General features: G+C 43.0%; 1 protein-coding gene across 1 annotated transcript in view; it reads left to right on the top strand.

Annotated features, from left to right (window-relative positions):
* LOC147697160 (ATP-binding cassette sub-family C member 5-like) overlaps positions 1 to 16,983 on the top strand; it is a 2,119,944-nt gene that overhangs the window by 953,622 nt on the left and 1,149,339 nt on the right. Inside the window, exon 9 of the mRNA XM_086934231.1 lies at positions 9,052 to 9,159. Coding sequence (XP_086790357.1) covers positions 9,052 to 9,159 — 108 coding nt within the window. The remainder of the gene's footprint in view (positions 1 to 9,051; positions 9,160 to 16,983) is intronic.

Below are 16,983 nucleotides of genomic sequence, written 5' to 3' on the forward strand. Positions count from 1 at the left end.
TACACAAATTAAAAATAGACGTTCTAGTTCTGGGCATTCGGATATGGTTACCAGGACGTGTTGTATCCGTCTGACAGTTCATAATACAATTGAAATCACCCATAATTATAACTTCTCCTTCCCAGTCTAATAAAGCTATATTTAATTGTTCATATAATCTTGGATCTTCTCTATTTGGTCCATATACGACACAGGCCACAAGCTTCACACTGTTATGACATAGTTGAGTACTCAACTATATTCTGGTGGATACTCTAACTAACCACAACTTCTTCACTGAGCTCCTACCTCCCTGTTCTGGGTAGTATACCTGTGAACATCATAAGAAGGGTCCAAGTTAGATGTTAGCACAGTCACCACCCTGCAATTTGTTCAAAGTGCTCCTCATTACAGGGTGCAGAAGGAGAAATATTATTAAACAGACAGCGCATGGAGTGACGCTTATATACAGCTGCACTCTTCTCACTTTTGGGGCATTGTAGACTCACCTCTGAGCCATGTGGTGCCTACCTGCATGATAGGGGTATCGCTGAAATGTCTCTAGTTTCATCCTGGCTTTTGGGATTATTCAAAAGGTGAGGAATCTGCAGTTATGAGTATCCACTAGAAAGAGCATTACTAAAGGTAAGCAGCTAGCTCATCAAGTCTCCACTGTCCACTTCGGCTCTGCCACCTAAAACCCTTTCTGGCTTTTCCCACACAACGCCATTTTTCAGTCAAGGGGAAGATCTCCTATTTTGCTACTCATTCGGGTGGTGATTACTGCAGAGGGCTGATTGATTCAGCTATCATCCAAGGCTATTTTGTTCCCGTCCAGTCTTTCCTGCCAGACACCACCTACCGTCTTCAACGCGTGCTCACCGGCTCATGCCTCTGTCTTGGATGTGGATGGCCTTGTTTTTGCTGGAAAAGGGAGTCAAAGAAGTGCTACCCTTAATGAGAAGGTCACTGGATTTTACATCCTTTACTTCTTGGTCTCCAAGAAGGATGGAGGTGTGTTGCCTATCTTGGAATGCTACAATTCAAATCTGTTCATCTGGCAGGACAAGTTCTGAATTCTATCTCTGAACCAGGTCCTTTTGGCCTTGAACTCGGGCGATTGATTGGGTTCTGTGGCCCTCCATGGAATTTACTTTCATGTTACGATTCTCCACACCTACAGGTACTACTTGAGATTCATGGTGGGATCCCAGCATAATCAATTTTCAGTCCTCCTCTTTGGACTAATGACAGCACCCTATGCATTCATGAAGATGCTTGTGGTCATGGCAGCTTAGGTGAGAAGGTTGAAAGTCTGTGTAGTTCTGTACTTGGATGACTAGCTGGTGAAGGTCAAGTCCCTGAGGCTGTTTCAGGAACTATGCTTTATGCATGACCCGGCCTTTAACAAAATCCAGACATCTCACCTAACTCCTACACAGAGGACGACTTAAATTTGAGGCAGCAAGCAACACCACTTTTGATGGCCTTCCCTCCTCTGCAGAGGATTGCGGATACTTGGGATATTTTTCCAATAAGTATGACACAAACTTAGATCCGGGTCTCTGGTTATGCCTCACTACTTCAAGCATCCTGTTGGTGCCTTACGCCATGTGGCAGATCGGAGACATCCTGTGGCAACTGAGGAGGCACTGGCTTTAATGCCAAGGAAAACTCTTGGCCCTGGTGCAAATTTTCCATTTGGTACTTGAGGGTCTGGACAGGTGGAAGGCACCCTCCAAACTTCTATAATGTCTCCCAATCAGCCCACCGCTAGATAAGTCTACAGTGGTCATGGACGTGTCCTGGCTTAGCTGGGATGCTCATCTCAGCAACATGATCTCACCGGACCACTTGTACAATAATGTGCTCGAGGTGCGGGCAGGCCACCCTACCTTGACATAATTCCTCCCCTCAGTCTCAGGGTGCAACATCCAGATTCTGTTGAACAACATCACTATCATCCATTGTCTTGACTGGGCAATGTGGAGTTGAAGAACCTATGTTGGAAAGTGGTTCAAGTGTTGGAGTAGAAGTAGCCACGGGGAATCTTCCCAGCTCACCAAGAAGGCTCCCTCAATGTGAGGGCAGATGTTCTGGGTCACCTCTCACTGGAGGATCACAAGCTAGAGAGGTGATATTATCCAGATTTGTTTCCTTTTATGGATCTCTTTGTAATGACCCAGAATAGGAAGTGTCCTCGGTCCTCGGTAGTGGAGTGGTGTGGCTCAAGTGGAGTGGTGTGGCTCAAGTGGAGTGGTGTGGCTCACTGGTTAGAGGCGGCAGATCCGGAAGCAGAGAACGGCCCGGGACCACGGTTCAATTCCCGACGCGGCAGGGTCGTGGACCAGGGTCAGCGGACTCGATAATTCTCGCTTCGGTGCCTACTCTAACCAGGGATCACACTCAGCAACTCTGGGCATTAGCTTGCCTCATCTCTACAACGGCCCCCCACATTCACCGGGGATGCCTGGTTTCACCTTGGAGATACCCAGTAGGGACCATCTCACAGGGATAGCCAGGACGGGTTCCCCAGCGGTCTACAGCGCCAAGACGCCTCAGGGCAGCAGTGCGCTTTACAAGACACATACATACATACATACATACATTGTGTGCCATATTGTTCACTCTGGATGGCTATATGATTCCCTGGGGAATGCCTGCGGGTTGGTGTGGTCTTAATGCCTGCCATACGTACACTTTTCCACCTATCTTGCTTCTATCAAAAATCCAGCAGAAGGTGTGGGATGATGGAGCACGGCTGATTCTGATTGACTCAGACAATGCGAAGAGGATCTGGTACACTGCTTGGTCGTCTGAATTCAGCCTCCCATTCCTGTTCTGTACAGTGTGGACTTACACCTGCAACAGGATGGCCTGGTCCTCCCCACAATGGCCAACCACTGAGACTACATACATGTCGTCATCTTGGCTGCAAAGATGTGTACTATCAAATCCATCGATACAAGCTGCTGGGCTAAGTTTGTTTGATAGTGCAATTTGGAAGGCATCAACTCCTATAAATCTCGTATTTCGAAAGTCTTATGATTTGCATTGTCCATTGCTCAGCAGGGTCTATTGGTTGTTACAGTTTAGGGCTATTTAGCAGCCATGTCTTTTTAGTGCTCTATCTGTCATTCCTCCTCTGCATCCAACCAAAAAGGAGGAACACCTTCATTGGCTGGATCCCAGGCAGGCTGTCTCCCTTTACATCCACTGCACATGACAGAATAGACTTTTTAGCACTGCTTTTTTAGGGCTTTGCTGAAGCTAAAATGGTTAAGATGGTGGCTACATGCAGTATTTCACATTGGGTCATGCTTTATATCAGGATTTTCTCTGCCCTGGCCATGAAAGACCCTCCAGAGCCCTTTCATGCCCATTTTGTCAGTCTCATGGCTGCTTTAGAGGCCTTCTTGTCGCTGACGTCTTCCATAAAGCTACATTGTCATCCTTGTATCTTTTGGTAAGCACTACCGTCTCACAGCCTCACAGCCAAGGAATTACATGAAAAAGAGGGTGTTTTGGCCCATGTAAATAGAAGATGATTTAGGTACAAAGGTACAATGAACAATGTCTTTGGCACGCAGTGATGGGTATTTTTTCAAAGATTTGGTGCATCCAAGGAGATATCATTGGTTAAATGACACTGCTAAATCTCACCTCCAATGGAAGTACTGTTTTGGCACTTATTCTGTGAGAAGATGTATCCTTCAGAAGAAAAAGATACTTATCTTCTGGAATGATATTTCTAGTGAATACATAGACTTCCTCACATTCCTCACCACCCTCCCTCTTCCCTATTGATCTAGTGCCATGATTGTGATCCTTAGGTATACAATTATGTAATGGGTTGTGTTTGTTGCTGTTGTGACTCTCTCTGTTTCTCTTCATACACCTCAACTCAATGGGGTGCAGAATGGACTATTTCTTACCAGTACACTTCATTACACCGATTAAGGTCCTCCTCGTCCCATTCATTACATTATGAGGTGGCCTCGCTTCCCGATAGGCACCACAACATGCTAGTATTTTTTTATTTGAACTAAGTGAAGGGCTCTACCACATGCCTCTGTGCCTCCTAGTAAAAAGACCAGGCAAACAACAGGGGCGGGGTAAGGGAGTGGATATGACTGGGAAGAGGAGGACATTAATTGGGGTAATGAAGTTTACCGGTAAGTAATAGTTCATTACCCCCTCATACAACCTCCTTGTCACATTCATTACAGTATGAGGGCTGCAGCCCTTACAACACCAACAAACACATCTAGTCGATAGTCCTTAATAAAAGTATGATGTGACTGCCAGGTGGCAGCCCTGTCAATTTCCTGAACAGAACTCCCTGCAGCCTCAGCCCATGAAACTGAAACGGATCTTATCTAGTACAATGCCCCTAAACCAGACCTGAGGGCCAAGGGATTGAAAGGGCATCCATCGCCCAAGCCTGTGGACAAACCATCTCATAACAGAACATCAGAAGGAAGGCATTGAGGGGAGAAGCAAAAAGAGCGATCCATGGATCCCCAAACAGGAAACAAATGTCCCTGAAGGGGTGCCTTAACAGAGGAAGGAAGATTGCTGCTCAAACTGTTGGCATGATAATTGAGCTGACCCTGAATATAAACAACCCTCATGGTTATGAGATGAGTATCCCCCATGAACAAATGAGGAAGGCTATATGATTCAGACGAGCGCTCCGCATATATCCCTGGCGATTCAAAAAGCACTGCTCCACCTGATTGACAGTACAAATAAGCAGATTTGCACCCAACAATTGGGTCTGAAATACTTGAACTACTTCCCAAATTGCATCCAACTCCTGCCAATTTGAGAACAAACCCTGTCCCTCTGATACCACTGACCCTTTGCTTTCAGTGTCCCCAGAGTGACCCCTGCAGCACCACAGACTGGCATCAGTTGTCAATAACAACAGAGGAGGAAGCTGAAAACTGACATCTTTCTCCAATTATGTATAAACCAGCCAAAATCCTTCATCAGAGCAGGAGAAAGGGGAACAGGGAAGTCAAATCGGCAAGGGAGGGATCCCCGTGGGACAACAGATGATTGATGAGACGTTTTAGATGCAGACAATGCCAAGGAACAACTTCAGTGATGGACGCCATCAGGCCCTGGACTCTCAACCAACTCATGGCTGGTGCAGACTGCTAGGACAAGAGAATTGTCAGGAGTCTTTGCAGAGTCTTTTCTCGGAGTAGAAAGTGGAAAAATAGCTACCTTCCGAGTATCGAAAATCGCTCAGATAAACTGCAACTGCTAAACAGGGGCCAGTTGAGATTTCGTAAAGTTAATTCGGAATCCAAATTGCTGAAGTAGTTTAATCATTGCCCCCACCTCCAACAGTGCCTTTGGAAGAAAGGAAGCACAGATTAAATAATCGTCAATAAATGGAAGCATTGAGAACCCCCAAAGCCACAAAACACCCTCAGTTTGAGACAATACCTTGGTGAAGGTTGGAGGAACAGTAGACAGGCTGAATGGTAACCAGTGGAACTGAAATGAATGTTGTTCACCCCAAATCTCAGAAACATCTGGCTCTCTGCATAGATAGGGATGTGATAGTAAGCATCCTCTAAATCCAATGTTGCCAAAAATTGCACTTCTGGATAACAGGAATGATGGACTGCAAAGCTTTCATCCGAAACAGCTCCATTGTCACCAACTTGTTTAGAGTCTTCAAATCAAAGATGGACTGTACGGAAACATCTGGCTTGTGGACTAAGAAAAGAATAATGTAGAACCCCAGACCCTCTTCTGTAAGCAGCACTCTGATGATTACCGTCTTGATGAGCAATTTCTCTACTCCTGACAACATAGCATCTCATTTTTGAGTCTCCTTAGACATTGGAGTAGCCCGAAACTGGCCCACTGGAGGGAGTCTGACAAAGGGAAATTAATAACTGTGGCCAATGATTGAGAGAATCCACTGGTCCAGTATCATCTGGAGCCACTGATCCAGGAAAAACTAAAGTCATGCCCTGACACAGGGAAAGTAATTTTTAACTTGTACTATGGGTCTGTTGATTCTGAAGTCGGGATTTATTGGCTAACATGGCTCCCCAACCAGGAGCCCTGCCCTGCCTCGAAAGGTATATGACGAGGATAACATTGCCGGGAAATTCTGTTTGTGAAAGAATGACTTCTTCTTTTGGACTGATTAAAAAGGTTTTAATATCTTATTTTCCTCAGCTGATCTCTGTACCATAGTGTTCCTATCGTCCATAAACAACTTAGGACCTTCAAATGGTAATTTATGGATCAAACATTTTTGTGCAAATTTAAAATGCCATGGTTTAGTCCACAGGAGCCTGCACACTGCCACAGCACCCCCAAAGAGGTGGAAAAAGCCCACAGAGAATCAAATGTGACATCCGATTGGAATTGGGACAAAACCTCCATATGAGCCACAACAGGTGTTGGGTCCCCCTGTTCCGGCAATCAAATAATCTCTCAAAATCCTTAATGTGAACCTTCAAGGCATATGCGGAATACGTATTGGCCCTTATTGCAAAATTAAAGGGGTACATATGCCCTCTTTAGAACTGCTTTGACCTTTTCAACAGGATGACAACGAAGAAGTGGATGCTATAGAAGATAACATTGAGTTGATCTTTGGAATCTGCAGATATTGATTCTCAGATTGAGCTATTGTTTGCTCAAAAAACATCTTTCCATTCGTTAGCAAGGATCTCCTTAATAATGTCATGCATGGGCAAATCGTCCACAACAGAAGAACTGTACTGGGAGTAAAATGAATCGTCCTAAAGGGTGTTGGTTCAAAACCAAAGACCTTGTGAATGCGAGCCAGCATGTCGGAAAAAACATTCCCCAGCACATATTTGCCCTCGGGTGAATGGTCCATTTCCTCATCAGATTCACCCCTCTGCTCTTTTGCTTGTTGTTCATTCAAAGCAATCTGGACCGCATTATTAATTGGATCCTGTAAATCTGCAACAAATCATCGTCCTCCAAGCTTTAGATGCTTTCTGTTAATAACAGATTTCCCAGGAGGAACAGAAGACTTGTCTCTAGGCTCCATACCATCAAACCAAAGCAGGAAGTAAGAGGTACTTTGAGCACCACTTCCTATTTTTACCCGTTTCCAAGCAACTCAGTATCACAAAAAACGAGACTTGGAATGTTTAAAAACTGGCTGCCGCTCCCCCCCCTCCCCCGCAGCTGCGCACTTCACGAGACACAGCCGTGGGGTCAAAGTACTGCAGCAACACCTACTTGCTCGACATGCCCGCGAATGCTTGTGACCCCCCTACCCCAGCCAAGCTCATGCATGTGGAGTGCAGTAGCGAGCGGTGCAGAAGCATACCACGCTAAGTGCATGTAGCATAACTAAGCATGGGCGAATTTTGCGGATCTCGCGTTCGCGGATTTTGCGGATTTGCGAACTCGCAATCCGCAAAATCCGCGAATTTGCGGATTTTTTATTTTTATGTTCGCACGGGTTTCTGCAAGTTCGCGAGGGTTTTGTACAATTTCGCAAATTGCGAAATTGTACAAAACGCGTGCGAACTTGCAGCAACCCGTGCGAACACGAAGAGAAAGAAGCTCCTGGTCACAGGAACAGCACGAGGATTGCGCTCATGAAAGTCAAGGATGCAAAGGCCTCTACCCAGCATCACAGCTTATTTTCCATGGTAGATTTGGGAAGAGGCACACCTGTCCAGCCTCGAAGACGCTCATGATTGTTTTTGGGCTAATGAATGAGTCACTGAATTTGAGCATTAACTAGTTCGAGCGACCATGATTTGCGGATTTTGTGGTGGGGGGGGGGTGCTTCCATGCGAGTTCACATGCCTCTTGTATGTATAAAAGGTCAGAAAAAGATCGGTTCAGCAGATGAAGAAAAAGAATCTCCTGGTCACAGGAACAGCACGGGTATTGCGCTCGTGAAAGTCAAGGATGCAAAGGCCTCTATCCAGCATCACAGCTGATTTTCCGCGGTACATTTGGGAAGAGGCACATGATTGTTTTTGGGCTAATGAATGAGTCACTGAATTTGAGCATTAACTAGTTCGAGCAACCATGTGTGTGTTACTATGCAATCGCCCTGAAGGGCGCAGGGGTCCCTTGAGTGACCTGTAAGGCTGTGCTGCCCTGTAACTATTTTACAATGGCGCCAGCAAGCTGCCAGCGCCGTTGTAAAATAGTTACAAAGTTAGCTTGCATAGGAAGCACCTGCTTCGTTTTATCTAGTGGTTCCTGTGCAAGCTAACTTTGTAACTATTTTACAACGGCGCTGGCAGCTTGCTGGCGCCATTGTAAAATAGTTAAATGAGTGTGGGTTCAACTTTTGAACCCGTTACGTTCGCGGATTTTATTTTGCGGATTTTGCGGGAAATCCGCAAAATTCGCGGATTGCGGATTTCCCGAAAATCCGCAAAATCCGCGAGCGTAACGGATTTCACGCTCATGCTTAAGCATAACAGAACATTTAAAATGCAAAAACACAAAGTGGAACCAGCTCGTTCTCTTACCTGTTGTTGGACAGGAAATCAAGCAGGCATGGAGGCAAGCAGGCATTGCCTTTATTTAGTAGCAATAATAAAATACGAGCATGTTAGGGTGCCTGACACTCACACTGTAATGACTGGAGCAATGAGGTCCTATGAGGGGGTAATGACTATAAGGAACTGGCCCCGGCTGACACCTAATATATCCGAGGGAGGTGACTTGTGGAGTTGCAGCTAGAGCCACGTGGCGCCACCTGACAGTGCTAGGGTGTAATTGCTATGGTAAAAGTGTTCTGATCTGTTCGAAACCTAGAAGAAATATTCATAAGGTGATGAACCAGTTGGAAAAATATGTATCCACTAGAAACATTTTTATCAAATGTAAGTAACTGTTTCTTAATGATTGCTGTTAATGAAAAGATTTTTCCTTCTTTGACAGTGTATTAAGTTATTTTGGAGGGCATGTTGTTCATTATATGTTTTCCATGCCTTTTCCAATAAATTTATAGCAAAGTAACACCATTTGCTAGAAATACAAAGTAACAGTACCTTAACATACCATTTTGTTTTTGATTGTTTTCCTCAGGCTTTTACAGTTGTAACAATTTTTAATTCCATGACATCTGCTCTCAAAATAATACCAATGGCTGTAAAAGCGGCCTCAGAAGCTTCTGTATCTGTCACTCGATTTCAGGTAAAATTCATTTTGCACCATACATTTCTGTATTATGGTGGTTTAAAATTTCAGGTGTCTGAGCCTTTGATGTGTATGTCTTGGACGTGTGGAAAGTATGTTTTCCGTATTGTACTTCGAAGGAAAAATAACAATTTTACTTGTTTCTCAGGAGGGGAATGCAAAAGCTATGAAATTATTTAACTAAATAAATAACACAGATTGAGATCTGTTCTTAACTTGCTATTCTTGTTTCCATTGATACGTTATCTTCTTGTTGTGCTAGACATGCTTTTTTTGTCTGTGTATTTTCTACCAGGCATGTACTTCACTCTCTCACATTGACACAGAGTCCATAATTCAAAAAGCCACTTACAGCCGTATTACTAAACTCTTTAGTCCAAAAGTGGTCTTCTTTTGGTTGAGCCTACAGCGCGCATGCACTGTCTGCAAGACCTGCTGTCATCAATAATGCCACTCTATTCCCACCTATCTATTCCTACCATTGGTTCAAAAGCTCTTTTTTAGGTTGAGACTACAGCGTGCATGCGCTGTATGCAAGACCTGCTGTCATCAATAATACCACTCTATTCCCGCCTGCTACTTATCATTGCATTGGTTCAACTCCCGCGGCTCTCTTCTTTTCTGCCTCCTCACAGGTACAGGCAGCGATACGTCACTTCCGTTGTTCAGCAGATGAGCACCTTCTAAGTACAGTGTTGTTACACTTGCTGCGCTTTTCTTTTGTTTTAACAGAACTATTTATTTCTTTGTTTTTTATTGTATCTTTCTGCCCATTGTTTGCAGCATGTTATTGCACACATCATTGCCAAGGCACCAAAAACAGCAACAAAACAGATGTTCTCTTCAGCAGTGATTTGCAACAAAACAAATGTCTGTTTCACCTGTGATGTTCAACTGGACATTTTTAAGGCTATGTATGATAATATTTTATCTCCCCTAGAGGTCGGTTTTTAGCACTATTTGGCCAAGCTCTTAATGATGTGTGTGGCGCCTTTTAAAACCATGGTTGGTGTTATGATGGGTACTTATGACTTGTTGTGGTAGTCGGAATCGCACTCAATGTACTATTAGTAAACACGGTTCATCCTAGTGGGTGGTGCAGTCGAAGTGAAGCTCACTGTGCTCTGAGCTGATTAACATCCAAAGTGCGGCACTTCCCTCAGGAGTGTCGTCTCCTCGACGCACTCTTAAATAAAGTTTAAAGTTCACTTTGTTAGTTCAATGATAGTCTTAACAGGTATTTGCAGAAATTTCAATTGTTTTTATTTTCATTAGTTCATTTTATTCCTTCCTTCCTCCATAAAACATTTCAAAGACATACGTTCATAGTCATTCTGCCCAATGCATTTCGGACTTTAGCCCTTCGTCAGGGTCAAGGAACGTAAATGAACATGTGAACGACAAAAACACCTACATGAAAATGGGAGGGGATCCCACAAAAGAATTCACCAGAATCCTCACCAAAATCGTGGATGAAGTAATTGAGAAGGACGTTTTCACCAACAAAGATAAGGAATTTCTAATCAAGTCACATCCATCCATACCATATCTGTACATGATCCCAAAAATCCACAAACACCCAACCAACCCCCATTCCGTCCGATAGTTTCCACCGTCAATTCCATTCATGAGCCAATTGGAAAATTCATCGATAAACAACTACAACCACTAGTTCAGAAGATACCGACCTACGTGAAGGACACAACACACTTTTTGAACATTTTGGAAGAATAGAAAGCAGCATTTACCCCCAACATGATCTTGTGCACAATTGATGTAAAGGCCCTTTACACTTCCATTCCACATAACCTTGGACTATCAGCTTTGGAAACAATACTAATCAACAATGACAAAGAAGAAAATTTGAAATTGGTACTCCTAAAATTAATGCATTTCACACTGTATCACAGCTATTTCCAATGGGACAACAAATTCTACAGCCAAAACTCAGGAACTTCCATGGGCAATTGTGCAGCACCGGCCTACGCTAACATCTTCATGCACCAGTTCGAAACAGACCACATCCTAAGTCAACAAAAATGGAAAGACAACCTCATCACATACAAACGATACATCGATGATATCTTCATCTTATGGAGGGGATCAAATATCGAATTGGAGACAGCCATTCAAGAACTAAATTCTGTCAACTAATGGATTCAATTTACTCACAACCAAAGTGAAACACAAATATCATTCTTGGACGTACTAGTGACCAATAATCACAGCAACATTCAAGCAACCGTATATCAAAAACCTACGGATAGAAACAATCTCCTTCACTTTCACAGTTTCCATCAACCCTCTTTAAAAAGACATTTACCATTCTCACAATTGCTTTGCATTAAAATAATCGCATCATCTGAAAGCACATATCATGAACAGGGAACGGTAACCTTGACTAAATTAAAAAACCGAGGATATCCCGAGAAAACATTGGTACAGGCGGCCAACAGAGTACAGGTCCTAAACAGAGAACAATTGTTGAAATCAACAGTCAGGGTGGACAAAAGAAAGACGGTCTTTATCTCCAAATACTCCACCAGAAGTTACCAAATCAAAAAAGTGATCTTAAAACACTGGCCACTGCTGGAAATGGAAGAAGACTTTAAGGGACTTTTTTCACAGCAACCAATCTTTGCGTACGAAAGAACTAAAAATATCAAAGAACTATTGAAACCGAGGACAACATCACCCATCAAAGAATTCAAGGGCACATTGCCCTGTCACAATTGCGGAAATTGTAATGCAATCATTAAAGGGAACGAAATAAACCATCCAACCAGAGGAACCAAAATCAAACTTAGAGTAAATGGGACATGTGACAGTTCCAACCTCATTTACATGTTGAAATGCCCATGTGGCTTGTCCTACGTGGGCCAAACATCCAGAAAAATCAAAACAAGACTCACAGAGCACAAAAGTAACATACGCACCAAAACAACCAAATCAACAGTGGCCACACATTTCAATGAACTGAATCACAATCTAAGCCCACTGAAATTTTGTATCCTAGCGATAATCTCTGCATTACCAGGCAGAGACAATACCTACTTAGACGTGAATTACACTGGATAGACCGTTTAAATACGGTCCAACCCAAGGGACTTCATGAACGCTTAGAATTTAGTTGTTACCTTTAAAGATTCTCAAGTTCTGAAATTTCGTATTCACGATAAATCAGCAATTGTGCAGTGCTCTTCCTTTGTGTCCAAATTGTAACCGCTAATTTGTTAACTTCATTGTTTATTTATTTTGATTCATATTTTGAAAATGACCGAACCATTACATACATTTACACCGGGTTCACATTCCCGTTCACCCCCGACACACACGCGTAAACTTATTTGTTGCCTAGCAACCACCAATCATCGTCGACGCCACGAGACGCCAGATCCGCGAATCACGATTCACGTTACTAACACCGGCATACACGTGACTAACTCAGCACCAATCCGACACACATATACATAGGCCCTCCCGGAACCACGTTTCACCGACCCTGAGAGAGTTTGAGACCCACGCCTAAATTCACACGTTCAACGGTAAGATCTAACAGACCGCTCGACTTTGCACGAACAGTTTCACTAAGCATAGTGGAGAACGCTAACTGTAATATTGTTATACTTCAACACTGTTATACTTCTCTCCGTACAGCTCCACTTAACGCATGGAGAAAACGTTCTTTTCAGGTCAGAAACAAACGCCATAACTATCCCACCCTTGCATGTTGCACATTCCCAGAGATGCGGTAACTCACCTATATCGTACACGTACGGCACGCATGCTGTTTCACTTTAGTTGCGAAGTCACGGTATCAATCACGAGAATCCGTTTTTTAATGAATATTCACAACTGAAGCTTTACCAACCCACTCACCTACCTGGCACGAACCGTGAAACACATGGGTCATTTTCTTTAAACCTTGCCGTCTTTCTGATACCATCTCCCTGAACCACTTTTTGTTACCCCAGAATAAGGTTTGCATGACCGAATGACATGGTAATTTACGTTTTACGCTAACATTAGAAACCCGGAACCACATGCTCTTGTATTATTTTGCAGGACTTTCAAGTCCCCTGACGAAGGGCTAAAGCCCGAAATGCATTTGGCAGAATGACTATGAACGTATGTCTTTGATGGGTACTTACTCATCGTGAGTACTTTACCTGATGCAAAGCGGCAAATTAAACATTCAAAATGTGTTTTGTGTCAAAAATGCATCCTTGCGGAGCACTAAAATTACTTTATACCTCTTCTCTTTTTGTGTATGCAAAGAAGCAAGTTCTGTTGCTGAACAACGCATGAAGCACAAGTTTTGGTGCACAGCCATATCTATTAAACTTGCGTGATCTGGTTTTGCACCAAATCCAAGTGTCAAGTGAAACCAGCTGCAAGCAAGACCTCAAAGTGAAGTAGTGTGGCTCACTGGTTAGAAGCGGCAGACCCGAGAGCAGAGGACGGCCCGGGACCAGGGTTCGATTCCCGGCGCAGCAGGTTTCTGGACCAGGGTCAGCGGACTCGATAATTCTCTCGCCTCGGTGCCCACTCTGATCAGCGATCACACTCGGCAACTCTGGGCATTAGCTTGCCTCATCTTCACTAACGGCCCCACCAGACTGCCGGGGATGCCTGGTATCACCCTGGAGATACCCATTAAGGGACCATCTCTCAGGGAAGCCAAGAAGGGTTTCGCAGCGGTCGAAGCGCCTTGGGACCCTCCGGGTAAGTAGTGCGCTATATAAATGCCTATACATACAAAGTACATTGCCTGATATGCTTATATGCAACATGCATGCTTTAACTTAAAACACACATTTTACGTGTATGACTACCATGCTATTATCTACACATTGGAATTTATACTGAGGGTGCACTTTGCACTTAAAATCATATGGTGGAGAGGTGTGGTGCAGCGGCCAGGGCAGCTGACTTTGGAGCACAGGGTTCACGGTTCGATCTCCGGTAGCAGCTCAGCTCAGCACCATGTGACTCTGGGCAATAGCTCACTTAATTTCCATGATGGCCTCCAGCGCCTTGAGACCCGTAAGGGTGAGTAGTTTGCGCTTTACAAACGTGGATTTACACTAAGGTCATTGATTGTGCAGCTGATGGCTATAACTTCAAAGGAAATGTTTTTGATGCCTAATTTCACCCTATAGAGTGTCCATTTGTGGCAAATGATTTTCACTGCTCCACCCGACTTCTCTTTCTGATATTGCAAGTTAAGCTATGATATGGAGTGAGCCGTTTGTCTGTTAAGAAAGGAGGCTAAACAGAGAACAGTTTTTCAGTAATGCCGATGACGTAGCTGCCAAGGTTTCAGATTGCTATGTGTGACATTTTCATAGTCTCAGCATAATTAAGAATGACATTTCAACAACTTTGAGCAACACTTTTTGAGCAAGCAAAATCATGCAATGAAGATGAGGTAAACATACAAATATCAGAAATTACACCCATTTGAGGAACAAGAAACTCTAAGAAGATCTTAAAACAGCTGTAAAGCCCCTTGAATGGAAGGGTACACACATAGCCTAGGGGTCACAACCCGGCCGCAGACTGTCATTTATTTCAAAATCAATTAGCTGATTACAGCAGGGCACCGCCTGTTATTTATTTTTGACTTGAGGCTTAGAATAAGTTGTATGGCTAGTCTAAGCCATTAACGTTAGGATACAATGAGGCATGAGTGGGAGGGAGGGTAGAGCAAGCCTCAGGAACAGAGGCTGACTGAGGTACAGATAGCCTTGGTCACAGCCCGGCAGTAGGCTATCATTTCAAAAAGACACTTTTTGAGACAGTCAGCAGTTCTCTTTTCCATTTACCGTCCCACTGTAGGCCTTATCCTTCTTGCAGTTGGCATTTACTCAGGCATGTAATCTAATGTCCTGGTTATGATCCTGCAATTGAATGTATGGTATCAAAACGTTGTTGACTCCTTGACACCCTAACACAACCATACTTACTATTTCAAATGTGCAATGGTGTCTCTCTTCATTTAAGCTTGCCAAATTGATTAAGTAATTTTCAAGCATTAAGTTTTGCCTGTGCCTTTCTGATTGTCTGTATCTCGCTTGATGCAAGATTGTGTTCCCACTTCATTGTTTGTCACAAATTCTATAATATTAAAGGTATTCCTGTCTGGCTGGACAGCGCAATATATATCTAATTGAATGTCTATATTTATTTCTTCTCCCCCATTGTCCTTTTGAGGGACCATTGTGTTTGTAGCACACTTATGTAAGTGGTGCACCCTGCACTAATCCAGAATGCACTAATCCAGAATGTCCTTATGATAATTTTAGTGGTCTTAGACAACCATAGGCAACCTCAGAAATCTCTCTAAGTGGTAGCTGTGGAGAGAAGCCTTCAGGCTAAATGTAGGAGTGTGAAACAGCTTGTTTTACCATCACTAATCATATAGTGTTGGTTAAGTGAAAAAGAACCACACTATGTTATGTCATTTGGAATTTGTCAAGCGCGTGTCCCAGTGCTGAGAAAAAGACGACCATAACCGCTGACAGACAATCACCCCAACCACAGAACCGGAAAGCCTAAAGCTGAAAAAGCCACGTCTTCAGATTCTGCCTAAAGGTCAGGAGGTCCGGGATCTATCTCAACGGGGGGAGTGTGTTCCAGAGTGGAGATTCTACTACTTGAAAAGATCTTCCCCCTACCTGTGAGAGCATGACCCTCGAAGTCATGATCAAGCACTGGGTAGACGACCTTAAAGAACACTGAGGCATATAAGGCTGAAATCTTTCCCTAAGATACGGGGCCCCAATCTTATGGAGAGTGATCCAGCGTCACTATAGAAATTCTGTCTCTCTATAAACACCAATCTCTACCTGATACTCACCATACTAATCAAACTAAGGCCCATTGAACAGAGACAGAAAAGTGAACAACTGAATCATGTGGCCTAATTAATTACACTATCAAAGCTAAATATGTACAATATATACAACTGCAGTATAACTTTTTATTCATAGATAATCAAGAAATCATTTAATTAGACCACATTTAATTAGACCACTATGGCCAATGAATCAGCTAATGGTAACGACTAAAATAATCAAGACCAGCTTGACGTTTTAAGTCTTTTATTTTTAAAGTTTCAAAGTTTCGGTTTCAAAATCTTTATTAGCTCATTTATTAATTTCAAACATTTTTATTAAATCAGTATTATCCATTAGTTTATTGGCACAAAAGGTCTGGCACTTCAAAATTGCACAAAATCAATGAATTAAAATCAACATCAACCCTAATTCCCTAAGTTAAGCTTTCTGACCTGAAAAGGAAAAACATTTAATATGCAATCAGTATCTTACGTGTCCAAGAAAAGCTCGGCCAAACCATCCCTTGTCACTTCCTTGGCCTTGGAGAAATAACGTCCAGAGCACACTTCGCACAAGTCTCTTTGTTTAGGCTTCAGTTTATTTCCAAAGAATAGTTTTTGTGAAAAAGCTTCAACATAGCTGTGCTTGGCTCTGTTCTCAGTCAGGCTAACCATTATTTTCAAAACTAGGCCTCAAGCCTTACTCTCGAGCTAGTATGCAAACAAACACAAGAGAATAATTAATACAAGAAAAGAAAGTCGTTATGTTATCCAACCGGTTTCAAAATCTTTATTAGCTCATTTATTAATTTCAAACATTTGTATTAAATCAGTATTATCCATTAGTTTATTGGCACAAAAGGTCTGGCACTTCAAAATTGCACAAAATCAATGAATTAAAATCAACATCAACCCTAATTCCCTATGTTAAGCTTTCTGACCGGAAAAGGAAAAACATTTATTATGCAATCAGTATCTTA

This window comes from Lissotriton vulgaris, chromosome 8 (genome assembly GCF_964263255.1).
Source record: "Lissotriton vulgaris chromosome 8, aLisVul1.2, whole genome shotgun sequence".
Taxonomy (NCBI): domain Eukaryota; kingdom Metazoa; phylum Chordata; class Amphibia; order Caudata; family Salamandridae; genus Lissotriton; species Lissotriton vulgaris.